The sequence below is a fragment of the Hemiscyllium ocellatum genome, chromosome 8 (assembly GCF_020745735.1).
Source record: "Hemiscyllium ocellatum isolate sHemOce1 chromosome 8, sHemOce1.pat.X.cur, whole genome shotgun sequence".
In the NCBI taxonomy this organism is placed as follows: Eukaryota; Metazoa; Chordata; class Chondrichthyes; order Orectolobiformes; family Hemiscylliidae; genus Hemiscyllium; species Hemiscyllium ocellatum.
In genome coordinates this window covers 54,286,953-54,314,679 of record NC_083408.1, presented here as the reverse complement: position 1 = coordinate 54,314,679, position 27,727 = coordinate 54,286,953, and the positions used below count along the sequence as shown (strand labels likewise).

Below are 27,727 nucleotides of genomic sequence, written 5' to 3'. Positions count from 1 at the left end.
GCTAGGAGCACCCAAACTCCATGAAAGAATAAAGAAGAAGAAATTACTTACAAGTTGACCAACATCTGGGAGCTTCTAACAGTGGATTGCAGAGCTACCTGGACAGATACGTCACCCACATGAAAGTTCTGATTTGTTACTGTGTGAGTCCCCCCCCCCCCCCCCATCTGTGATTCCAATCTCTGAGCCTGGCTCAGTAACGAAGACATCTTGTAACTTGTTGTGCCTGCAGAAGTGCTGAAAGTAACTGTCCATCTCCTAAAATGTGTTCAATTGATCAGACCACAGGGCCTGAACCTCCTTCTTTAACATGAATAGCTCACTAATGACCACTTTTTATCTGTTGATGACCAGTACCAAGTGATTTAAAGTCCTTTAGTATTTTGGGGCATTTTAATCAGACATTCTGAAGTTTTAAATCAATCTGATAGCATCAGTCAAGAAAACAACAGACTCCACTCCATCAGCTAGATCTGCCCTGAAACTTAAAGCCTTGAAACCTATTTCTGAAGCATCTTAAATTCACTTGAATAGCAAACTGATCATCTGTCTGCAAACAATGCCAGAAACTGCAGTCACACTGTGCTGTTTCATCTTCAACTTTGAAGGAACTCTACAACTCCTCACTTCTGCGTTATGACTGTGAGATGGCCATAAACTGATCAATATGCTGTTTGATTCCAATATTCACATACAGGCAACTCCTTTCTTTTACTGTATCTTTCTTGTGTGCATCGTGAAGTCACAGAAGATCACTCTGGGATTGAATGCGAGAACAAATAATAATACTGGGAAATCTAAATTAGAGTCGCCTGCAAGTGACTTAGAATTTGCTTGATACGGTGCAAGGGTCTGAGAAACACGCCTCAGTCTTTTCAAAATTAAAACTATTCAGTTTATGTGCAGGAACCCATCAAAAAACAGAAGAGTTCAGTCTGCCTCTTTCTCCTGGCTCTGACATTTTTGTTTACAATGAGAAAATGGCAAATGACATTTAAAGTAGATAAATGCAAAGGAATACATGGAGGATGACAAAAGTAAGTGAAACATTAAATACATGAATAGTGATTTAATAGCTAAGGTTGAAATGAAAGATACTCAGCAATTTCAGCAAGAGTTGATAAGAAGCCAAATCAAAGTCACAATAATTAGAATATTGAACATGATTTGGAGATGCCGGTGTTGAACTGGGGTGTACACAGTTAAAAATCACACAACACCAGGTTATAGTCCAACAGGTTTAATTGGAAGTACACTAGCTTTCGGAGCGATGCTCCTTCATCAGGTGATCAGGTCAATCACCTGATGAAGGAGCGGCACAGCGAAAGCTAGTGAGCTTCCAATTAAACCTGGTGGACTATAACCTAGTGTTGTGTGATTTTTAACCTAGAATATACATCATACACAGATGTGAAACAGAAGTCAAAGGAAGGTATTATGTTCTGTTCATATCTCATTCTGCAATTATATTCAGTTAAGGTCACTGGCACAAGGAAGACTTTGAAGCACCAGTGTGTCCTGTGGTTAATTCATGCAAAATAAGCTGCCGGAAAATATGTGCAATCTTGGAATCTTCAGTTTTGAAAGTGGATGTGTAAGAGATAATCTTATGAAGTGTATAATTCAATTGTCATTAGAGAAAAGGGCAATGCGGAAAATTCACTTCAATTGAATTGAAAGTTAAGATAAGAAAAAGTGGTTCAGGCAGATGTGAAACATACTTTGGACCAAATATTTTCTACATGAAATGAGTGATTTGTGCATAAAAATATTCTTGGGTACAACAGTGGAATCATTTAAGAAAGAATTGAATGCTACAAAAACTTCCTCATTTCTATAGATCTTGTAATCATAAGATACATGCTCCATGTTAAGTCAACCGACCCAGGATACCAGTTGGAACACTATAGCTGGAGATTACACTTAAAAGGGAAGGAGGAAATCTCTTCACTGACCAGTGACTTCTTGTGCACACTTTGTACATGTATGCTAGATATTTTCCAATCAGCCTTTTATGAGAGATGTTATTACACATCAGTGGTGCAAGTGGAGCTTGAATCCTGGCCTCCTGGTCAACTGATAGGGACACCACTATTTTGTTACAACAGCAACCCCAACTCCCCCTCCCCCACCAAGTATAACATTTATTCAGTTAACAGCTTGAAGCTTGACTCAGTCCAATATTTGCATTACTGATGTTTTCTCAACATCATCAGCAATATTATTACACAACTCTGGAGCAGGTCAGACTTGAATTCAAGTCTCCTGGCTCAGAGGTAGGGGCACAACACTGTACCACAAAAGCCCTCTCAAAAGACATGTGAGGGTGGGATTAATTGCAGTTGCTGTCAAAATTGTCTACCTAGGCTCACACCTGAAGCACAGATCAAAGGGTTCTTGTCACACAGCGATAGTGTCCCTGCCTTTGAGCCAGGAAGCCCAGGTTCATGTCCTATCTGTTCCAGATATGCATAACAACATGTGATTTAAAAATATCCGGATTGAAACTCTATCTCAACAAGGATCATGGTATAGAAAAAGCCAGACAAAATCACTTTGAGATTTAGCATTCTATAGACATTAAATTTGATAGAATACAGCCTGTGAGGCTTCTCTTCTAACATTGATGTATATGTTTGGAGGATATCACGAAAACCCATTGAAGTGCATCTCACAAAATTACTACATGCATTCCCCAGTCAGAAGCTCTAAATGAATGCACAATGTAGCAACTGAAATAGATGTATCTCTTACAGACCAACTAATTTTTTTGAATTCTTAGCTCTGCAATCTTAGAAACAGTGTCCTTTTGAATTAGACCTCAAGACAGTAGTGAAAAGAAGTAAGCAAGGGAAAAGGCATGCCTTGCTGTGTCTGTGTGTATGTATTTGTATTTGTGTGTGTCGTGAACAGGTGGGAGTAAATGAAACTCTGTGATTAAAATAACTGTGGCCTGCAGCTAAGTAGGGAGGGTAAGAAGGAAACTCAAATTACCAAACATTTTGAGAAGGCAACCAGGAGCCCTGATGAAGAAAATGCATTTGATGTGGTCTACATGGTATTTAGCAATGTTTTTGACAAGGTCTTTCATGGCAGGCTGGTCAAGAAGGTAAACAGCCCACGGGTTCCAAGGCAAAGTGATATGTTACTGTGCCTGGAAGTCTGTTTCCAGTGGGTTTCAGAAGGCTGTGTAATGAGGCAGACTTGATTAGGAAGCTTAATGTGAATGAACCCTAGGGGTCAGTGACCATAATTTGATAGAATTTGCCATGCAGCTGAGAGGGAGACGCTGGAATCAGATGTAACAGTCTTCCTAATGAGTGAAGGTAACTACAAAGACATGAAGGAGGAGCCAGCCAGTGTTGCTTGAAAGGAGACCCTAGCAGGGAATACAGTGGAACAGCAATGGCAGGTGTTTCTGAGGGTAATTCAGAAGGCACAGCAGAAATTCATTGAGGCAACAATGGCTGACAAGGTAAGTCAGAGATAAAACAAAAGCAAAAGAAAAAGCATACAATGTGGTGAAGATTAAGCCAAAGGATTAAAAATCCTTTAAAATGTAGCAGAGGCTAATTAACAAAGCAATAAGAGGGGAGAAGGTGAAATATGAGAGACAGCTTTCACCCTCCTACTTGCCACCTCCTGATGTTGCCTGGTTTGCTGTGTGCTTCCAGCCTCCTGCTTGTCTACAGTGGATTCCGGCATCTGCAGTGCCTTTTGTTGCTAACTAGATTTGTACCACTGCAAAGTCTCTTTAAAGGATGCCCACTTTGAAGAAGTTCTCTGTCTCCCTCAGACTTGACTGCAACTCCCTTTACACCTACCCCCAATCCTATTGACTTCTCCACCTCCTGATGCTGCCTGGCTTGTTATGCTCTTCCAGCTTCCTGCTTGTCCAAAGTAATACAAAGGAAAATTGCAAGAATTTTTTTAGATATGTAAAAGGTAAGTGAGGGGAAAGAGTAAACATTGGATTGCTGAAAATGATGCTGGAGAAATAGTAAAGGGAACAAAGAAATGGCAGAGGACCTGAATAAGTACTTTGTATGAGTTTTTACAGTGGAAGACATCAGCAGCATACCAGAACTTCAAAAGCAGAGATGGGTACAGTGACTGCGACTCAGGTAAAGATGAAAGGTCTATAAGTGGATAAATCACCCAGACCAGATGCACTACACCCCAGAATTCTAAAGGACATAGCTGAGAGATTATGGAGGCATTGGTGGTGATCTTCCAGGAATTGCTGGAGTTAGGGATGACCTCAGAGGACTGGAAACTGGCTAATGCAACACTCTCGTTAAGAAGAGAGGAAGGCAGAACTCAGGAAATTACAGGTTAGTCAGCCTGACCTCAGTTGTTGGCAAGACAACTTCCGTTATTAAGGAAGAGTTTGCAGAGTATTTGGAAGTGCATGGTAAAATAAGAATGAGTCAGCATGACTTTATCAAAGGGAGATTATGCCTGACAAATCTGTTAGAATTCTTTGAGGAGGTAATGAGCGAGTTAAACATGGATTGTTAGTGGAAATGATCTATTTGGATCTCCAGATGTGCCACACAGGAGACTTCAAATAAGACAATAATCAACTGTGTTAAGAGTAAGGTGCTGGTGTAGATAGAGGATTGGTAGAAGGCAGAGAGTGGGGATAAAGTTGTCTTTTTCAAGATGGCAGCCAGTGACTAGTGGAGTTCTGCAGAGTTCATGCTGGGACCACAATTATTGACATCATACAAGCTAAGGATCTGCATGATGGAACTGAAGGCACTGTTGCTAAGTTTGCAAATGACATAAAGATAGGTGGAGAGGCAAGTATTGTTGAGAAAGTGGAGAGGCTGCAGAAGGACATGGACAGACTGGGAGAGTGGGTGAAGAAGTCATAAATGGAAAACAATGTGGTTAAGTGTGAAGTTATTCACTTCAGTCGGATGAATAGAGGTGTAGGCGGAGGTGAGTACTGCAGATGCTGGAGGTTAGAGTCAATATTAGAGTGGTGCTGGAAAAGCATAGCAGGTCAGGCAGCATCCAAGGAGCAGGAAAATCGACATTTTGGGCAAAAGTCCTTCATCAGGAATTCCTGATCCTTGGATGCTGCCTGACCTGCTGTGCTTTTCCAGCACCACTCTAATCTCGAATAGAAGTGTAGACTATTTTCTAACTGGGGAATGTCTTTGGAAATCTGAAGCACAAAGGGACTTGGGAATCCCAGTCCAGAATTCTCTTAAAGTTAACATATAGGTTCAGTTGGTACTTAGGAAGACAAAGCAATATTATTATTCATTTCAACAGAGCTAGAAAACAAGAGTAGGGATGTACTGCTGAGGCTGTATATAAGGTTTTCAGTAAGGCTGTAAGGTTGCATTAGAAATATTGTGAGCAGTTTTGGGGCCCCATATCAAAGGAAGGATGTACTGGCATTGGAATTGGTTCCAGAGGAAGTTTACGAGAATGACCCTGAAAATCCATCCTCCACTACCACCCACTGTCTTCTACATTCTAGTCAGTTCCAAATGGCTAGTTGTCCCTGTATTCCATGCGACCTAACCTTGCTAACGGGTCTACTATGAGGAACCTTGTTGAATGCCTTATTGAAGACCATATAGATCACGTCCACCACTCTGCCCTCATCAATACTCTTTGTTACTTTTTCAAAAAACTCAATTAAGTAAGTGAGACATGATTTCCCACACACAGAGTCATGTTGACTATCCCTAATGTTCTTTAGCCTGGAGGTTTTAAAACAGACAAAAAATTATTCATAAAATTACAGAATGAAACACATAGAACAAAATATAGAATACCCACAGAACACAGTCTTTCCAAACTAGAATTAATTATACTGATCCAAAATACGTAACAGTCCCAATAAACAAAACCTTTAAATGTCACGTAAAACTGAAACAGACACTTACAGGTCGAAGTTAGAAGAGCAGAAGGAGAGAGAGTTCAGTAACCTGTTTCACACACACAGCTCCTGCTGCACTGAACTGATTAACAACACAAATTCAGCTTTCACTCCCTTTCATTATACAGGTGACTTCTGAAACATGAAAGCTGTGGCCTAAAGTCTCATCTGTTTACTTATAAACAAAAAGGCATCCCAATACCCTTTTCATCTCTGTACCAACCCAGCCAATTCAGAGCCTGGACTATTTTACGATTCCTCTGAAAAACATCAAGGACAAGGTATCCTTGGGAAAAGGAATAGCTTTTAGAAAAAAGGCCCAGCTTTGTGGCATAGTTAGATTTGCAGATGACACCAAAATTAGAGGTGTAGCAGGCAGCAAAGAAGGTTACTCAGAGTACAACGGGACCGTGATCAGATGGGCCAATGGGCTGAGGAGTAACAGAAGGAATTTAATTTAGATAAATGCAAGGTGTTGCATTTTGGAAAAGTAAATCAAAGCAGGACTTATATTCTTATTGGTAAGGTCCAACGCAGTGTTGCTGAACAAAGAAACTTTGAAGTGCAGGTTCATAGTTCCTTGAAAGTGGCGTCTCAGGTAGATAGGATAGTGAAGAAGACATTTAGTATGCTTTCCTTTATTGGATAGAGCATTGAGTACATGAGTTTGGAGGCCATGTTGCAGCTGTACAGGACATTGGATAGGCCACTTTTGGAATATTGCATGCAATTCTGCTCTCCTTCCTATCAGAAGGATGTTGTGAAACTTGAAAGGGTTCAGAAAAGATTTACAAGGATGTTGCCAAAGTTGGTAGATTTGAGCTATAGGGAGAGGTTAAATAGACTGAGGCTGTTTTCCCTGGAGTGTTGGAGGCTAAGGGGTGACCTTGTAGAGATTTATGAAATCATGAGTGGCACAGATAGTGTAAAGAGACATGTTCTTTTCCCAGGGTTGGGGGGGGGAGTCCAGAACTAGAGGGCATAAGTTCAGGATGAGAAAGAAAAGATTTTGAAGGGACCTAATAGGTAACCTTTTCACACAAAGGATGGCACATGTATGGAATGAGCTGCCAGAGAAAGTGGTGGAGGCTGGTACAATTACAACATTTAAAAGACATCTGGATGGGTACATGAATAGGAAGGAAGGGTTTAGAGGGATATGGGCCAAATGCTGGCAAATGAGAATAGATTTATTTAGGATGTCTGGTTGGCATGGATGAGTTGGACCAAAGAGTCTGCTTCCTTGCTGTACATCTCTATGACTCTATGACTCTAAATGAGGGGCCTGTCATATGAGAAATGGTTGAGGTCTTTGGATCTCTGGAAATTTACAGAATACTGAGAGGCCTGGATAGAGTGGAGAAGATGTCTCTATCTGTAGGAGAGATAAGGACCTGTGGGCACTGCCTCAGAGCGAAGGGATGACCCTTTAGAACTAAGATGAGAAGGAACCTTTTCAGTCAGTGCATGGTAAATCTGTGGAAGTCATTGCCGCAGAGAGCTATGGAGGCCAAGTAATTGAGTGCATTTAAAACAGAGATAGATAGATTCTTGATTGGTAAAGGGATAGAGGGTAATGTGGAGAAGGCAAGTGAATGGGGTTGAGAAACATAATCGTTGTGATCAAATGGCGGAGCAGACTCAATGTGCTCAATGGCCTAATTCTGCTCCTATGTCTTATAGTCTTTTGGCTGAGTGTTGGGACCCTTATTGCTTTTAGTGTTAATTGTGATTTGAACTTCAAATATAGGAAATATGATCAAGCACTTCGTGGATGACACAATAATTGATAGTATGGGAAATAACGAAAATAGCACTAAAGTGCAAGAGGACATCGACAGACTGGTCAACTGGTAACAACAGTGGTAAATGGAAATCAACATAGAAAAGGATGAGGTTGTAGAGACCTAACAAGGGAAGGGATTACACAATAAATGGTAGGACCTTTGCAAGTACTGAGATCAGAAGAAACTTGACATGCATTTCCACAGAAAGCTGAAGGTAACAGGGCAAGTTGATAAGGTATTAAGATATTAAGAAGACATATGGGATACTGGTCTTTATTAGTTGAGGCATTGAATTCAAGATCAAGGAAATTGTGTTGAAACTGTATAAAATGCTGGCTAATCCAGAGTGGAGTATTGCATGCAGTCATGGTCACCACATTATAGGAAGAATGTGATTGCATTAGAGACAGTGCAGCGGGAATTTATCAGCACTCTGCATGGACTGGAGGGTCTGAGCTATGAGAAAATATTAGATAGATTGCAGGTGTTTTCCTTGGAGCAGTGAAGGTTAAGAGGGGACTTTACTGAGGTGTATAAGACTATGAGGATAAGGGGTTAGGAAGGCACATTTTCCAATAGTTAGCCAATCACCAGAAAGAATAGATTTTGGCTATGGATCCAAAACTGGAAAATGGATTAGTACAGTGAGATCTTAGTTGGCTAGCACAGATAATAGACTGAATGGCCTCCTTCTATGCTCTATAAGTTTCTCAGTCCATAAGAATAATTGATTTTTTAGAAATCCCATTAGAAATCCACTCCAAGTGAATCCTTAGCGTTTCAATGCATTAGTGCCAGATAAGTGTGCTTCAGAGGTTTTCAAAGAACTTCCTTTTACTGGCATCCTGAGCACTTAATCACATGATCTTGAATCCATTGCAATCTAGCCTGTGACTTATTTTCTTTGTGCGAAGTCTGGAGTTACTTTTAATCTCACATGTTTCAAGATTCCTTAAAAGTTTTGTAGACGTTGTTTCCAATTATTTACTTGAAATCTGCATTTAAATTTCACATCATGTATTTGATGTACATGCTTGTGATGAGCAGTAGGCATTTTAATCATGTTTGTTTCCACTGTCCTGCAAGACTTGGCAAAGAACAGTGGATGAAGAGGAGAAACATGTTTCAAATTCACAGAGAAGTATTGAAAATATTTGGAGTGGAATCTTATAGGGGTCTGAATGACATGGTCTATAGTGAGACTTATGACAGAATCACACAAGATGTTCAGCTAGGCCTATCTCGAAGTCAGGAGCATCTCATTCATCTTTGCCAAGCAATAGACAATAGATAATAGGTGCAGGAGTAGGCCATTCAGCCCTTTGAGCCTGCACTGCCATTCAATATGAACATGGCTGATCATTACTAATTAGTATCTTCTTCCTGCCTTATCTCCATAACCCTTGATTCCACTATCTTTGAGAGCTCTATCCAACTCTTTCTTAAATGAATCCAGAGACTGGGCCTCCACTGCCCTCTGAGGCAGAGCATTCCACACAGCCACCACTCTCTGGGTGAAGAAGTTTCTCCTCATCTCTGTCCTAAATGGTCTACCCCATATTTTTAAGCTGTGTCCTCTGGTTTGGCCCTCACCCATCAGCGGAAACATGTTTCCTGCTGCCAGAGTGTCCAATCCTATCATAATGTTATATGTCTCAATCAGATCCCCTCTCAGTCTTCTAAACTCAAGGGTATACAAGCCCAGTCGTTCAGTCTTTCAGTGTAAGGTAATCCCGCCATTCCAGGAATTGACCTCGTGAATCTATGCTGCACTCCCTCAATAGCCAGAATGTCTTTCCTCAAATTTGGAGACCAGAACTGCACACAGTACTCCAGGTGTGGTCTCACCAGGGCCCTGTACAGCTGCAGAAGCACCTCTTTGCTTCTATATTCAATTCCTTTTGTTATGAAGGCCAGCATGCTATTAGCCTTCTTCACCACCTACTGTACCTGCATGCTTGCCTTCATTGACTGGTGTACAAGAACACCCAGATCTCTCTGTACTGCCCCTTTACCTGAGTTGATTCCATTGAAGTAGTAATCTGCCTTCCTGTTCTTGCCACCCAAGTGGATAACCATACATTTATCCACATTGAACTGCATCTGCCATGCATCTGCCCACTCACCTAACTTGTCCAGGTCACCCTGTAATCTCCTAATATCCTCATCACATTTCACCCTGCCACCCAGCTTTGTATCATCAGCAAATTTGCTAATGATATAGAAGATGCTGATACCATCTTCTATATCATTAACATATATTGTAAAAAGCTGCGGTCCCAGCACAGATCCCTGCGGTACCCCACTGGACACTGCCTGCCATTCCGAAATGGAGTTGTTTATCACTACCCTTTGTTTCCTATCAGCCAACCAATTTTCAATCCAATCTAGTACTTTGCCCCCAATACCATGCGCCCTAATTTTACTCACTAACCTCCTGTATGGGACTTTATCAAAAGCTTTCTGAAAGTCCAGCTACACTACATCTACTGGATCTCCCTCGTCCATCTTCAGAGTTACATCCTCAAAAAATTCAAGAAGATTAGTCAAGCATGATTTCCCCATCATAAATCCATCTCTGTCCTATCCTGTTACTACTATCCAGATGTGCCGTAATTTCATCCTTTATAATAGACTCTAGCATCTTTCCCACCACTGAGGTCAGACTAACTGGTCTATAATTTCCTGCTTTCTCTCTCCCACCTTTCTTAAAAAGTGGTATAACATTAGCCACCCTCCAATCCTCAGGAACCGACCCCGAATCTATCGAACTCTTGAAAATAATCACCAACGCATCCACGATTTCCCGAGCCACCTCCTTCAGTACCCTGGGATGTAGACCACCAGGCCCCGGAGACTTATCAATCTTCAGACCTAACACTCTCTCCAACACCAAATCCTTACAAATATAGATTCTCTTAGGTTCAGGTCCTTCAGCCACTGTTACCTCAGGGAGATTGCTTGTGTCTTCCTCAGTGAACACAGATCTGAAGTACCCATTTAATTCTTCTGCCATTTCTTTGTTCCCCGTAATATATTCCCTTGTTTCTGTCTTCAAGGGCCCAATTTTAGTCCTAACCATTTTTTTGCCTTGCACACACTTAAAAAAGCTTTTACTATCCTCCTTTATATTATTGGCCAGTTTACCTTTGTACCTCATTTTTCCTCTGCATATTTCCTTCTTAGTCATCCTCTGTTGCTCTTTAAAAGCTTCCCAGTCCTCAGTTTTCCCACTTATCTTTGCTATGTTATACTTTTTCTCTTTTAACTTTATATGTTTCTTAACTTCCCTCATCAGCCACGGCCGCCCATGCCTCCTACTGGGATCTTTCTTCCTTTTAGGAATGAACTGATCCTGCAACTTCTGCATTATACACAGAAATATCCGCCATTGGTCCTCCACGGTCATCCTGCTGAGATATTGCACCATTGAACTTTGGCCAGCTCCTCCCTCATAGCTCCATAGTTCCCTTTATTCAACAGAAGTACTGTCACTTCCGACTGTACCCTCTCCCTCTCAAATTGCAGATTGAAGCTTAATGTATTATGGTCACTACTTCCCAATGGCTCCTTCACTTCGAGGTCTCTGACCAATTCTGGTTTGTTACACAATACCAGATCCAGAATTGCCTTCTTCCTGGTCGGCTCCAGCAGCAGCTGCTCTAAGAATCCATCTCTGAGGCACTCCACAAAGTCTCTTTCTTGAGGTCCAATACCATCCTGATTCTCCCAGTTTACCTGCATGTTAAAATCCCCCATAACAACTGTAGTAACATTTTTGCGACAGGCCAGTTTCAGCTCCTGATTCATCTTACATCCGACATCCAGACTACTGTTTGGGGGCCTGTAGATGACTCCCAAGAGGGTCTTTTTACCCTTAGTATTTCACAGCTCTATCCACACTGACTCTACATACCCTGACTCTAGGTCTCCCCGTGCAAGGGACTGAATATCCTCCCTTACCAAAAAGGCCACCCCACCCCGTCTGCCCGTCAGTCTGTCCTTACGATAGCACGTGTAGCCTTGAATATTCATTTCCCAGACCCTGTCCACTTGAAGCCACATCTCAGTTATCCCCACAATATCGTATCTGTCAATTTCCAAAAGAGCCTAAAGCTCATCCATCTTATGTCTAGTGCTTCGTGCATTCATATATAGTATTTTTAATTTGTTACTGCTCTCACCTTTCCCATCAACCCCTATTTCACTCAACCTTACAGCATGCTCCCTTTCTGAGTTTTCTGCCTCTTTGATACAGTTGTCTTTCTTGACTTGTCTTGTTCTAACTTTCCCTTCAATTTCCTTTTTAAACATCCAGTTTGACCCCACCACCACCACCCCCCAACCCCCCCCCCCACCCCCCCCCCCCCCCCCCCCCCCCCCCCCCCCCCCCCCCGCTACTTAGTTTAAATGTAGCAGTGTTGCAGTAGAAAACCTGCCTGCCAGAATGCTGGTCCCTAACCTATTAAGGTGCAACTGTCTCTCTTGCAGAATTTATGCTTACCACAAAATATACCCCAGTGATCCAAGAACTTAAATCCTTGCTTCCTGCACCATTTCCCCAACCACACATTCAAGTCCATTATCTCCCTGTTTCTGGCCACACCAGCCCAAGGACCTGGAAGTAAACCGGAGATAACCACCTTGGACATACTGCTTTTCAGCCTTCTTCCTAGTTCTCCGAAGTCCCACTGTAGTATGTTCCTCCTCTTCTTCCCGACATCATTTGTGCCAACATGTACCACCACCTCTGGCTCTTCACCCTCGTCCTTGAGGATTTCCCACACTCTGTCCGCGATGTCTTCCACCCTGGCACCAGGAAGGCAACACACCATCCTTAAATCCCGTCTGCTGCCACAAAAACCCCGGTCAGTTCCTCTCACGATGGAGTCCCCTATTATCACGGCTCTTTGCGATGTCCGACTCTTCTGCTCTGCCTCTGCACCAACTTTTGATTGACAGACCTGGCCGTTTTGCGAACTGGCAGTGTCATCAGTCTCTACTGTTTCCAAAAGCTTCAACTTGTTCCTGACAGGTACTTCCCCCGGGGTCTCTTGCACCTGTCTCCTCTCTGCCTTCCTCATCGTCTGCTCTCTTCTGCTCTCTTCTGGCACGATTGGTGTAATAACCTCGCTGAAGGTCTTGTCCAGAAAGATCTCGTTCTCTCGGATGAGCCTAAGGTCCTCGAGTTCTTTCATCAGCGCTGCAATATGCTCGGTCAATAGCTGAACATGCACACACTTTCCACACATATATGAGCCAGACACACCAGAGTCGTTGACCTCCCACATCAAGCACGTAGCGCACTGAACCAGCTGGGCAGTCATGTCTTCACCCTCTTCAACTGTGGCGTAATCACTTCAGTCAACCTCCTTGTCAAAGACTCCTGAGCTGAAGCCTCACTCTTCGATCCAAACTTCCTTAGACCCTTTTTGTGGCAAGTCTGTGGACTCTTAATTTAGTTTAGAGGAGGAGGGAGGGAGGGAGACCCTATTTTGTAGGACCTGGGGTTTAGAACACACCCACTCTAATAGCAATCACTTACCTTCCCGACCGGCTTTGCGCTCCGCCTGAACTTCCGCCCAGCTCCCGCCGCTCTCTGCTGCGAAAAGTTCTCCCGCCGCTCTCTGCTGCAATGTGATAAGTTTCTCACAAGGCAGTGGAGAGTTGATAATTAAGGAGGATTATTTCTTGTTAGTGGCCCAATTTGCCTCGTTAATATTTCAGCTTTCTATCTCACCAAACATGCCAGACAAGCTAGACAGCGAGAGCATTTGACATGGGAAAACAGAGCAGTTAACCGGAGAATTCAGCTCACCGCCTACTCCATGCTATGTGGAACCAAACAGAATCTCAGGGCATGATTCACAGGCATTAGTCTGTATATAACCGTTGACACCCAACATCTGCCAACCCCTCACAGCCATAATGGCACCACTCTGTTCTACTTCAGGCTGTTTAGGAAGCAATACCTGCATTGGAGGGTGTACCAGCAACTCACATTGACAGGCTGCTCAGGGATACTTTGCACACAAAGGCATGCACCCAGTTCACACATTGGAACAGGTTGTATCTCAGGGCTGTTTGCTTGCTCTCTTAGTCTTTGCACACTTAGTTCCGAACTGTTTGCTTACAGGATCCTTGTCTTGCCTTGCCTGCTTGTGCATTCAGCCAGAGCCAAAGGCTATCAGTACTGCCATGTTGACAAGCTCTTTTGTGCAGACACACTGATTAGCTACTTGCTATGTTTGACAATAATGATCTGTCCAAGGGACAAGGTGGACTTCTTCATGTATGGATGCCCTGAGACTTCAACCTGAAACTGACAGCTGCTCGTGCAGCAAGCACACTGCACAGTCTAATCAAGAGGATGGCTGGTCTCCATGTAGGGGTCCCAGTATGGTCAGTCACAGGCACAGACTGCTCCCGATCTAGAGGCCTGGCATTGGTTAGTTGCCTTGTTGGGATGCTCACTGTCAGAAAATTAGTCTGTCTACAATGCAGGGATGGGGTAGCATTCAGTCCTGCAGGGCTAGCAGACTGGGGAGTCATGGATCTGCAAACACAGCAGTCAAGGTCTGATCAGTCACATCTAGAGCTGCTCATGAAAGGCAGTCAGAGATCTGGGGTGAATACAAGTCTCGGGATCTATCTGTTGATTGATCATTAGAGTGCATGGGTAAACTGTAGAGCAACAGAGGGATCACTGCAAAAAGGGATAGGGAAGACAAGGCTGGTGCGGAGGGAGGGGAAAGCAGAGGTATTTGCAGAGGTGGGGACTAGAACAGTGATAGAGGACAATTTCCAGGTATGTGAAGGTTATGCAAAATTGGGGGGCATGATCAGCTAAGGAAGAGGGTATTAGTGGCTGTGACCATGACCTTCCTGCAGGGAGAACATAGAGGAGCAGGACAGGCTTTGTTAAGTTGTAATGATGGGATTCTTGGAGCAGGGAAGACAATTGTAGAAGTTCAACATGGTGTCCACATGGGGGGATCAGTTGTTAGGGTAGTTAGAGACAAAAAGGGACACAGTGGCTCTGTGGGGATCCTGGTGATGCAGATGCAGAGGGTGTTCACTGTGAGCTGTGTTCCCTGCCATCACTCACCATTTTCTAGATGTGAGGTGCTTTGGGAAATTGGCTGGGACAATGCCCAGGGTGAATGGAGACAGTGTCAGATTGATGGGCAGAAGTTGAAGTTCCCCATCTGCTGCACACCAGGACATTGAAGGAACAAATATCTAAAGCAGCTGTTTACAAAATGCAGCTACATTTAATTTTACATTTCATCGCCTATTTCCTGTGCTTGTAGAGTGAAGCTACTAAGGTGTCAGATGCTGGTCAAAGGCAATTTGCACCACGCTCCTGATATTTGCAAACTGAAAATTAGCATCTCAATAATGATGAAGTTAGCAGTAATAACATTACGTATGACCGGTGCTGGCCAAATGTGAACCATTATTTGTGCAACTTTGAAGAGTGCCCTGGGAGGTGGAGATCATCACTTTATCATCTGTCATGTAGGTTTAATGATGGTCTTTACTGAATGCAGAGAGAAGTTGACTGGGAGGGGAAGGATTGTGGAATGCTGCAGGCTCCTCCTTTTGCTGGAATATGTTGGTCACTTAACTGGCGTGGTCCCTAAACCAGGTTGGTGCACACACTGTGGTCAGTGCTGAATGAATGACAGAGACATGGCCCTGGTTATCGGGATGCAATGGGAGACACTGTCTGGAGGAGTGTGTTCAGCCCTTGGCTGCAGATTTTGCCAACGAAGACTCTTCTAACACCTAAAAACCGCTTTCACTCCTTGTGTTCCCAATGTAAGTCATTTCATTCGAGCGTCCAGTGCCCTGCTACTGGTGGGATGTTGGTTGTTGGGACTGTCTTCTCTAGAAGGTGACAGCAGATGGAGGTGGAGCAGAGCCGATGGCAAACCCAGGATCAGCAGGTTGCTGCTGCAGCCCCTTCAGAATGTGTGGTATGGGGGAGACACCCCCCCTCCCCACCCCCACCCCAACTCCAGTGATTCCTTAAAGATCACCAATGTCGACACAATATCCTTAGTCATGTCATTCAGAATCCTGGCAAGTAACCCAACCAGTCTGGGTAATTTACTTACCTTTCAAGCTTTTAGACTTCCCAACACCTTCTCCTTAGTCATGACCATTACATTTGCTTCTGCCCCTGGACTCTCTTGAAGTTTTGGTCTGCAGCCGATGTCTTCCATCAAGAATACTGATGCAAAGTATCTTTTCTGTTCCTCTGCATTTCTTTGTTAATACTTCTCCAGACTCATTCCCCAGTGGTCCAATGTCCATCCTTGCCTCTGTCTTATCTTTTAGACATCTGTAAAAACTGCTGCAATCTTCTTTTATATAATGAAATAGCTTACTCTCTTCTTCCCATTTCTACCTTTCTAGTTGTTCTCTATTGGTTTTTAAAGGCTTCCGAATCCTCTTGTTTCCTAATCTTGACCACATTTTATGCTTTTTCTTTTATTTTTATGCTGTCCCTGACTTCCCTTATCAGTCATGTTTGCCCCCCCCTTGATATGTTTCTTCTTTCTTGGGATGAATTTCTATTGTATCTCCTAAATTACACCCAGAAACATCTGCCATAGTTGCACTACCACCTTCCCTGCTAGGCTTCTTTACCAATCAACTCTGGCCAGCTCCTCTCTCTTGTCTTTGTCATTATCTTCACTCAACCATCACACCTGATTCTAGATTCTCCCTCTCAAACTGCAAGGTGAATTCTATCATATAGTGATCACTGCCCCCTAGCAGTTCCTTCATGTTAAGCTTCCTCATCAAATCTCCCTCAGTACTCATCACTAAATTCATAATTGCTTGTTTTCTAGTCAGCTCTACCACAAGCTGCTTGAAAAAAAATCTTGTCGACATTCCTTGAATTCCTTTTCTTGGGATCTGCTACCAACCTGATTTTCCAAGTCCATCTACATACTGAAGTGCTTCATGATTATTGTAGTAGTGCTTTTCTTACATTCCTTTTCTATATCCTAGTTTATTTTCTTCCCCTGATTCTGACTACTCTGAGGAAACATGTACTTAACTCCTAACAGGGTCTTTTATCCTTTGCAGTTCCCCAACTCTACCCACACAGATTCTACACCTTTCAACCTTTTATTATTTCTTGCTATTGATTTAATTTAATTTCTTACTAACAAGGCAATTTTATCCCTCTGCCCATCTGTCTGTGTTTTTTTGATAGGACTCATATCCTTGAATGTTTGGTTCTTAGCCCTGATCCACTTACAGCCACTTCTCTGTGATACCCACAACATCATACCAGTCAATTTCAATCTGTGTGACAAGCTCATTGACTTTGTTTTATAGACACCCTTAGGTCTGTATTGACTGCCCTCCCTTCTCATAGTTGTCCCCTTTTTTGGTGTGCCTGAAGTTAGATTTCTGACCCTTTACAGTTTCTTTGTCCTATTATCTGCTCTGCAAACTTTAATAACTTCTACTGAGCCTTTCCCGCCCTTTAACTAGAGTAAAGACTCGTGACTACCCCTTTTATCATTTCTGCGAGAATCTGGGCCCCAGATGACTTCAAGTGGAGCCCATCACAATGGTATAGTTCTCTCCTGTCTCAATACTGATGTCAGTGCCCCAAGAAATGGAACCTCGCATTCCCACACCACTCCTTTAGCCACATGTTTACTTCCATAACTTTCTTATCTTTTTGCATGTGATTCAGGTAATAATCCAGAGATTACCACTTTAGAGATCCTTTTATTAAATGTTGTCCTTAATCCCTGAAATTCCCTAAACAGGACCTCTTGCCTACTTGTGTCTGTTGTTGGTATTAACACAGACCATGACAACTGGCTCCTCCCCCATCTTTTCCAGTATCTTTTCAAGCCAACTCGAGATGTCCTTCACCATGGTATCTTAGTGGTTGAATTAACAGCCAGGAAGCAGAAATTTAAGTTAAAGGGTCGAAGATTTAAAGGAAATTTTGAGGTTTTTTTCACCCAGAGAATGGAGATGTATCTGGAGTGCCTGAAATAGTGGTAGACATGGGAATCTTCGCAACATTTAAGAAGCATTTAGATGAACACATGAGATACCATAGTGCACACTTTATAGGACAAATGTTAGAAAATGGGATAAGAACTATTGGGAGTTTTACGATCAGCACATACACAATGAACTGAAGGGTCTCTTTCCGTGCAATAAAACTCGATGACTCTAAAATCAAGTCTCATTTGATTTTAGGATTTATCTATGGTTTACTACTGAAATTGTTCATTATTTTCTCAAGCAGGGATACATAAATTTCCAAAAGAAAAAGCAAGTACAATTAATTAATTGGATATCTAATTAGATCTGGTTTCTCTTGCCAATAGTGCTGACTCATCGCTGTTCCATTTCAGCTGGTATAAATAGGCACGAAGCATGAAGTCAGTACGAAGATAGCAGCTTCTTGCTTAGTTCAAGTCAAGACAGAATATGAGCTTGGGAACTGTATGATTCATCTGGCAAGGGCAATGTTATCTGGACACTTAGTTCCAATTGACAGCCTCACCCATTAGGCTAGGGTCTTTGAAGTTTGTCAGGGGAGTGTAACTATGAGGAAAGTAGGTATGGGAATCCAGAGGTAGCAATGGAGGAGCTTCAGACCTTGCAATTCTCTAACAGGGAGGGTTTGAGCTTCTTGCAGCTTTGTGGGAACAAGAGTAGGAAACGTAGGAAGGATGAGTAGACTGATGATGGCATGATGCAAGTGCTGGATGACCTAAAAGAAATGTAATTTTCAAAGGTTACAGTATAGTTAGTGAGATAGATAGATACATTCTCTGGAGCCAAAGTTGTTTTATCTGCCCAATGCCAGGATTAAAGGCATCCCTGCAAGGTAGGATCGAACTTGTAGTGGGAAGGGAAGTATCCATGGTAAATGAGGTTAGAATAGTTAGATGGTTGATGACCAGACATAATGGGCCAAAGGGCTGCTTTCTGTGCTGTAAAACTCTGAGACTCAATCTAAAGTCTAGTCAAAGTGGTTTTTAACATTTGTCTATAATTTTGTTCAAGTTAAGTGTTTTATTTTCAGTCAAAGCCAAAGAGAAATAAACTCATGACAGGAGAACCAACTCCCATTAGTGAAGATGCTAAGAAATAGGAACAGGAGTAGGCCATTCAGCCCTTCCAGCTCTGTCATTCAATAGGATGGTGGCTGATGCAATACTCCTCACATCCACTTTCCTGTGTTTTCCAATAACCCTCAATTCCCTGACTGATCAAAAATCTGCCTCTGCCTTCAATACACAAGGACTCTGACGTCACAGCTCTCCGTGGCAAAGAGCTCCAAAGACTCTCTCGACCCTCTGAGGCAAAAACTTCTTCCTCATTTGATGCCCCTTTGTTCTGAGACAATGCCATCTGGTCCTAGATGTTCCCATGAGGGCGACACACTCTCAGTGCTTACCTAGGCGAAAGTAAGGACTGCAGATGCTGGAGATTGAGTCAAATTTGTGGTGCTGGAAAAGCACAGTCGTTCAGGCAGCATCTGAGGGTCAGGAGAATCAATGTTTTGGGCAAAAGTCCTTCATCAAGCTCCTTAAAAATCCAAAACATTTCAATGAGATCATCTCTCATTCTTCTACACTCCAATGCGTACAGTGCCAACCTGTTTAGCCTTTGGTCAGAAGACAATCCCTCCATACCAGGGATCTTCTTAGTGAATCTTGTCTGAACCACCTCCAATGAAATTATACTTTTCCATGAATGAAGAGACCAAAACAGCTCACAGTACACCAGATGTGGTCTTGCCAGGACCTTGCACAGTAGTAGTAAGACTCCCCTGCTCTTATACTCTGAGCCCTTTGAAATACTCCATCAGCCATCCTGATTGATTCCATTTAGCCTTCCATCAGTCACTTGCTGCACTTGTGTGCTAGTTTTCTGTGTTTTGTACACAAGTTCATTTGGGTTGCAACTTTCTGAAGTTTTTCTTCATTTCAAAATACTTTGTCCTATGGTTTTTCCTTCCAAAATGAACAACTCCACATTTTCTAAACTATCTTCCGTTTGCCAACTTTTCACCCACTGACGTAACCTATCAATATCTCTCTGTAAATTGTTTGCATCTCTTTGTAGCCTGCCATTCCAACAACTTTAGTCATCTGCAAATTTGCCTACAGTACATTCACTTGCTTTCTCTGTTAATTAATATATATGAATATGCATTGTAAACAGTTGCAGCCCATGACTGAACCAAATGGAATCCCATTTGTCACAGATCACCAACTTAAAAAGAATCCCTTATCCCCACTCACTGTTTCCTGTTCATTAGCTAATTCTCTATCCATGCCAATATACTACCTCTAACAGCGTGGGCTCTTAACGTATGAGTTATTTTTGTGAGGTGTCTTTCTGAACACCTTATGGAAGTACACTCTAGCCATTCTGGTTGAGACTTTTTTGACAAGTTCTAATAAATTATTAAGACACAATTTCCCCTCCATGAAGCCATGCTGACTCTGCTTGATTACATAGAACATAGACTATTACAGCGGAGTACAGGCCCTTCGGCCCTCGATGTTGCACCGACCTGTGAAACCAATCTGAAGCCCATCTGACCTACACTATCCCATTTTCATTCATATGCCTATCTAATGACCATCAGTGCCCTTAAAATTAGTGAAACTACTACTGTTGCAGGCAGGCCGTTTCACGCCCCTATTACGTTCTGAGTAAAGAAACTACCTTTGACATCTTCAAATGTCTATCACTCCTCAATATTAAGCTCTGTCCCCTCGTGCTAGCCATCACCATCCGAGGAAAAAGACCCTCCTTGTCCATCCTATCTGACCCTCTGATTATCTTATATGTCTCAATTACGTCACCTCTCAACTTTCTTCTCTCTAATGAAAACAGCCTCAAGTCCTTCAGCCTTTCCCCATAAGACCTTCCTTCCATACCAGGCAATATCCTAGTAAACCTCCTCTGAACCCTTTCCAAAGTTTCCACATCCTTCCTATAATGCGTGGCCAGAACTGTACGCAATATTCCAGGTGCGGCCGCACTAGACTTTGTACAGTTGCAGCATGACATTGTGGCTCCAAAATTCAATCCCTCCACCAAGAAAGCTAAAACACTGTATGCCTTTTGAATACCCCTGTCAAACTGGATGACAACTTTCAAGGATCTCTGTACATGGATACCGAGATATCTCTGCTCATCTACACTGCCAAGAATCTTACCATTAGCCTAGTACTCATTATTCCTGTTACTCTTCCCAAAGTGAATCATCGCACACTTTTCCACATTAAACTCCATTTGCCATCTCCCAGCCCAGCTCTGCAGCTTATCTATGTCCCTCTGTAACCTACAACATCCTTCGTCACTATCCACAGCTCTATCAGCCTTAATGTCATCCGCAAATTTACTAACCAATCCTTCTACCCCCTCATCTAGGTCACTTATAAAAATGACAAACAGCAGAGGCCCCAGAACAGATCCTGGCAGTATATCACTAGTAACTGAATTCCAGGATGAATATTTAACATCAACCACCAACCTCTGTGTTCTTTCAGCTAGCCACTTTCTGATCCAAATAGCTAAATCATCCTCGATTCCATGCCTCCGTATTTTGTGCAATGGCCTACCTTGGCGAACCATATTAAACACCTTACTGAAATCCATATGCACCACATCAACCATTTTACCCTCATCCACCTGTTTGGTCACCATCTCAAAGAACCCAATAAGGTTTGTGAGGCACAATCTATCCTTCACAAAACCATGTTGACTATCCCTAATCAACTTATTCCTTTCTAGATGGTTATAAATCTTATCTATTATAGCCCTTTTCAACACTTTACCCACAACAGAAGTAAGGCTCACTGGTCTATAATTTCCTGGGTTGTCTCTACTCCCCTTCTTAAACAAGGGGACAACATTTGCTATCCTCCAATCTTCTGGCACTATTTCGGTAGACAATGAAAACATAAAGATCAAAGTCAAAGGATCTGCAATCTCCTCCCTAGCTTCCCAGAGAATCCTAGGATAAATCTCATCTGACCCAGGGGACATATCTACCTTTACACTTTCCAGAATTGATAACACCTCCTCCTTGTGAACCTCAATCTCATTTAGTCTAGTAGCCTGTATCTCAGTATCCTCCTCAAAAACATTGTTGTTTTCTAACGTGAATCCAGACAAAAAATATTCATTTAGCACTTCCCTTATCTCCTCTGACTCCACCCACAATTTCCCACTATTATCCTCGATTGGCCCTAATCTTACTCTTGTCATTCTTTTATTCCTGATATACCTATTGAAAGCCTTAGGGTTTTCCTTGATCCTATTCGCCAATGATTTCTCATGTCCCTTCCTGTCTCTTCTTAGCTCTCTCTTTAGGTCTTTCCTGGCTACCTTGTAACTCTCAAGTGCCCTAACTGAGCCATCACACCTCATCATAACATAAGCCTTCTTCCTCTTGATAAGAGATTCAACTTCCTTAGTAAACCATGGTTCCTGCACTCAACAACTTCCTCCCTCCTGACAGGTACATATTTATAAAGGATCCACAGTAGCTGATCCTTGAATAAGCTCCACATTTCTTCTGTTGGTAAATCCTGAATAATTAATTGCAACACTTTTCCAACAATAGGGAAGGGGTGGTGGTGTTAGGATAAATGGTCTATAGCTACCTGCTATTTGCCTCCCTCCCTTTTTGACTAGGAGTGTCATATTGACAGTTTTCCAATCCTATGATACTTTTCCAGGATCCAAGGATTTTTGCAAAATTATAACCAATGCATCTATCATCTCTGTAGATACCTCTTTTAGGATCCTACAGTATAAGGGGACTTATCTGCCTTTTGCTCCATAAGTTTGTCTTGTTAACTGAGTATCTGATTTAAGCTGGTTTCTCCTGCTAACTGTGCTGATGCATCATGGTAGAATTTCTATGGCACAGGTAGAACTAAGGAAGACATTCTGCTGATGGAACATGAACAGCTAATGGCTAGATCACAGTTGATATTGTGGCTCAAAGATTGATGTGGAAGAAATGGGTTTTCATTCTTGGTGTCTATGAACTAGCACCAGAGAATGTGGGAATTGTCCGATTGGAAAGATATTTTCTTGAAAATGCACTGTTACGAGTGTCTTGGCAAATTCTATCATTATGGTTGTTCGAGAAGGCTTTAAATTAAATGATTAGGGGAGATATGTGGAGGCAATGGTAACATGAAGGAAGATTTAGAAAGTTCAAGTAAAAGCACAATGAAATTGTGTAGGATACTGATACAGTTAAGGATAACCAGGTGTAACAGGAAGAGACAATGCTTACAAAATGAAGAACAAGAAAATAAAGGTCAGAGTAAACAAAAAACAGTATAAGGCCAAAATTAAAGGCTCCTTATCTGATCACTCAGCATTTGTAACAAGATGAATGAATTGATAGCATGAATAAAGCAAATTAATATGATATAGTAACCATACAGAGATATAACTGCAATGTGTACATGGCTGGAGACTTGAATACTTAAATATATTACAACAATTGTAAATTTCATCAACCAAATTTCTAAATTCTAGCATTCGATTGTTATGCCTGCAGCCTTTTAGATCAAAATGATTTTTAGATTAGATTACAGTGTGGAAACAGGCCTTTCAGCCCAACAAGTCCACACCGACCCACCGAAGCGCAACTCACCCATTCCCCTACATTTACCCCTTTACCTAACACTACGGGCAATTTAACATGGCCAATTCACCTGACCTGCACATCTTTGGATTGTGGGAGGAAACCGGAGCATCCGGAGGAAACCCACGCAGACACGGGGAGAACGTGCAAACTCCACACAAACAGCCGTCTGAATCGGGAATTGAACCCCGGTCTCTGGCACTGTGAGGCAGCAGTGCTAACCACTGTGCCACCGTGCCGCCCAAAAGGAAGGGAAGGAAGGGAAGGCTTTTAAAGAAGGAAGAAACAAGGACCTAAAATGATTACGGTGTCAGTTTCATGTGACCCATGTAAATAAACAAGGCCATTTGCATTACCACTTTTATCTGAAGGCATTGAAATTAATCAACTGAGTCAGCATCAAGAAATGTAATCTCCCATTTAATTCACAGTTGTGTAATAATTTCACATTGGGAAATGAAAGGCTCACCTGCCAGTTAGCTAACTTGGAAAGACAATTTAGCTGGATTCACGAATACAAACAAGATTACACTTCAACAGCTGCTTTTGAGAGCAGAAGACAGAAAAGGAAAGGAAGATTTATATGCAAGAACTGAAAGACTCTCTCTCTCCCTACCTTGTTCTCTCATCATCTCAGAATATAGCAACCAATAAAAAAGCAAATTGGGGAAAGCAGCCATTCACCGACAATTCAAAGATATCTAGAGGTTTTGTTCCTGACGAGGATACATGCCAATCATTAAACAATTGTGCTTTACTTTAAGAATCTCAAAGACCCTGAGGACTTATTTGATCGAATTGCTTTTATTTTCTGTATCAATACCAATTACTCTCTCTTTTAAATTTATTACCTGTGTTTTTTTTTAATTTTGCATTATTAATGTTTTTCCTCAGTGTTAGTAGAAGATCATTTTCACCTTTCTTGACTCATAAAAACCTTGGTTATTGGTTTCTTAATTTTCTAGTGAACCACATTTTAGCTTTGTGCTCCGAAGAAAAAGAAACATTTGTTGCAAACAATGGAGACAGGGTTAAAATGGGATAAATGGACCTTTTTTATCTTGGAAAACTGTAACGAGTGGAGTGAAAAAGGTATCATTTCTGGGGTCTCAATGCGGCAAATGCTGAAAGAATGTTTCCCCTTGTTGGGGAATTGCAGAACTCGGGAGCACCATTTAAAATAACGGATCTTCCAGTTAAGGCAGTGATGAGGTGGAATTTTTTCTTAATTCATATTTGGAATTCTTTTTCCCAGCAAGCAATAAAGGCTGGGACTTCTAATATATTCAAAGTCACATTAGAAAGATTTTTGATTGATAAGTAAATTAAGAGTTATAAGAACAGTCAGGGAAGTGTCATTCAGACCACAATCAATCTTGAATATAATGAACAGTTTTGGTCTCTATATTAAGAAAACATGTTAATATATGAGAGAAAGTTCAGAATCAGTTCAATGGCTTGATCCCTGAAACAAGCTTGTTGTCTCATGAGGACATATCAAAGAGGCTGGGCTTATTTCTGTAATTTAGAAGAATAAGGCGTGACTTGATTGAAGTATATAGATTCCAAATGATCTTGACAAGTTGGACATGGAAAGGAAGCTTCCGCTTATGGGTCAATCCAGAACCAGTGGGCACTATTATTTAGGTCACCCTTTCAGGACAGAGATGAGGTGATTGTGTTTTTTATCTCTGAGGGGTGTGTAGCTTTGGAACTCTCTAGTCGGGGTGGTGTCATTGAATACTTTCAAGAAATGGGTGGATATATTGCTGTTGGAAGTTGAAACATGAGCTGACAACTATGACCTTATTGAATGGAAGAGCAGTTTTGAGGGGTTGAATGGTCTACTTCTGCTCCTATTTTGTAACTTTATATTATTTGTGATAGCAAGAACTTTCAGCTTCCAGGAGAGGTTAGGGGGCAACTTTGACCTTCTCACCTGGGCAGGTAACAAATGAAACAGATCAGCTGTCTGTTGTAACGTCTACCTGGTTTTCAGCATATTAAAATAAATGAAGGTAAAAATTACCCGAGTGCTTTTTGTTTTTAAAATGGATATGTCAACTTATATAGGGAAAAGGATCAAAGTTTTATTTAAAGATGGATTGTCTTCTAGTTTAGGGAGAAGAACATCCAAGTTGAAAAATATTTTTTCCAATCCAATGTCAAAACAATTAAATAGTACATTGACAGTTACCTGATGTGTTGCGTTATTATGACCAGTATGAAGTTACACATGAATCATAGCTATTTTTTTCCCATTTATTTAATGCCAAACCCTTTCGAAGTGGTTATGTACAATATATGTTCTGATCCTCCGATACAACTTGGTACTGTACATAATTAAACTTTATATGTTAAACTTACTCCAAGGAGGATTAAAACAATGTAAATCTCCTCCTTCTTCAGAGAAGGGAAACACCCTCCGAAATAGATTAAAAGCCTATAATTTCTTACCTCTTTTCTGTCCTCCCCGAAAGCCTGAAGAATATCAGTCTGTCTTGTGTAGTTTCCGTTTGAATCCTGAAGACCCTGAAGAATTCTCTCACGAAGCACAAGGACTGACACACGTAGCTGGTGCCACAAAAGTTGAACAGTGTGGATGTCCACAAGGATATTGACTGAGTAAGAGAGAAGCTTCAGTGAAATTTCTGTCTCCAACAGGGCATGGATCAGCTCCACATGATCTGAAATATCTTCACAAATATCCTGCAGGGAAAGAAAGAAGATAGCTTACAGAATCTCATTGCCAATAGTCGGATCCTCATCAATTTTTCATGGACCTTTCTCTTTAAGGTAGACTTGTGTGATTATTGTGAGAAAAGGTCTGTCATTGAACTTTTGGGAAGTTAATATCTTCACTGAGTTCAGGGGCTTCTACATTTTTGCAAAATCCTTTTTTTTCATTGACGCTTAGATTTCACATAATTAATGGGTGCTGCAGTTGTGGTGTTCTATTTTTGATGGAACTCCTAATCTATTGGAATTTTAACCTTTTTTCATGGTTATATTGTTTCAGAATGCACTTATATAGTAGAGTGAGTGTTTATTCTTGTGCCTGCTTCTCTGAAACTTTAAAAGCTAAATTTCAGCATCATTTAAATTATCCTTAGACTTGTACTATATGGTTCATAAACATTGAGATGCGGTTTTCCATGTATGCATGCAATTGCAGTGTGCCTGTAGAAGCAGTTTCCTCAACACATTCTTGATACTGGTTATATGATGGGAAGGGGTTCAGAGCCCAGCAGAGCTTCCTAGCCCACGAGATGGACAATCAATTCGACTCGTTACAAGCCTTGACAAACTCTTCATTTACTTAAGGAAAAAGATGGTAGCAGGTAGAGGTAGTCATTCAGCTGCATATGCCAGAGGGTTAGCATTCCTAGCAGCCAAAGGCTACTCTGTCAAGGGGCTATTTTCCCAACTGCCATTCCCCTTTACTCCATCCTCACCCACTGATGTACTGATTGCCTTTTCTACAGCACCTTTCTTCTCATTTATTCATCACTTACTGCTCTTAAATTCTTAATTTCCCTCTAACTTTGTGAGCCTACCCATTCGGAAGGAAGTATGGCTTGTGCTAGTTATGGGATCACATCCATCCAAATCCTGGCATTAAATTTTCACGTATCCTATCAAAAGAAGATCAATAATTTGATCAGTCTTTGCAAAATGAATTTGACATTTTACATCAGTTTGATGATTATCTATTCCAACCAGTGGTGGATCTGAGATCAAGGAATAGAGCTGACTCCAGAAAATGCAGTTATGTATCTTCCATTTTCAAAATGATTCTCTTCAAAGGACCCACAGTAAAGTTAAGCCAAGGACAATAAAAAATGCTGCCCAGGAGTTGATTTTGAGGCTACAACTAAGGGTGATTTGCATTCTGTTACCTGTTGTATTTCATGCCACTATGTTTCAATTTTAATAGCACTGTCTCACTACTTTTTCCGAAGAAAGTATTATTTGTAGCAAGCACATGCAATTGATGATATGAATCATTTTACTGGTCAAACTCATTCAATAAAGACTGCTCAAGTCATTGGTCTCCTTTTGATGGGATATGTGAAAATTTAACACCTGGGTTTTCATGTTGATGAAATGCTTCTTAAGTATTGCAAAAATACGATTGAGAATATCCAATTTCCAAACACGGCACCTATCACTTTCATGGGTGTGGGTCACGTTTCCCACCTTCGTGTTTCACAGAGGTATCATTTCAACTGACTCTACTCAGGTATGATTGAAGGGAAATTTGCATCTTTGTGTGGACAATCGTTTAAATTGTAGTGTGTTCTGATGATCCTACTGGGACTGACGTGCATATGAAAATTACACAGCTGT

The 27,727-nt window shown here is 41.7% G+C and overlaps 1 protein-coding gene across 1 annotated transcript in view; it reads right to left on the bottom strand.

The window, feature by feature from the left end:
- Positions 1–27,727, bottom strand: part of akap6 (A kinase (PRKA) anchor protein 6) — a 375,831-nt gene that overhangs the window by 263,051 nt on the left and 85,053 nt on the right. The window contains exon 2 of the mRNA XM_060828958.1: positions 25,835–26,086. Within this exon, the coding sequence (XP_060684941.1) occupies positions 25,835–26,086 (252 nt within the window). The remainder of the gene's footprint in view (positions 1–25,834; positions 26,087–27,727) is intronic.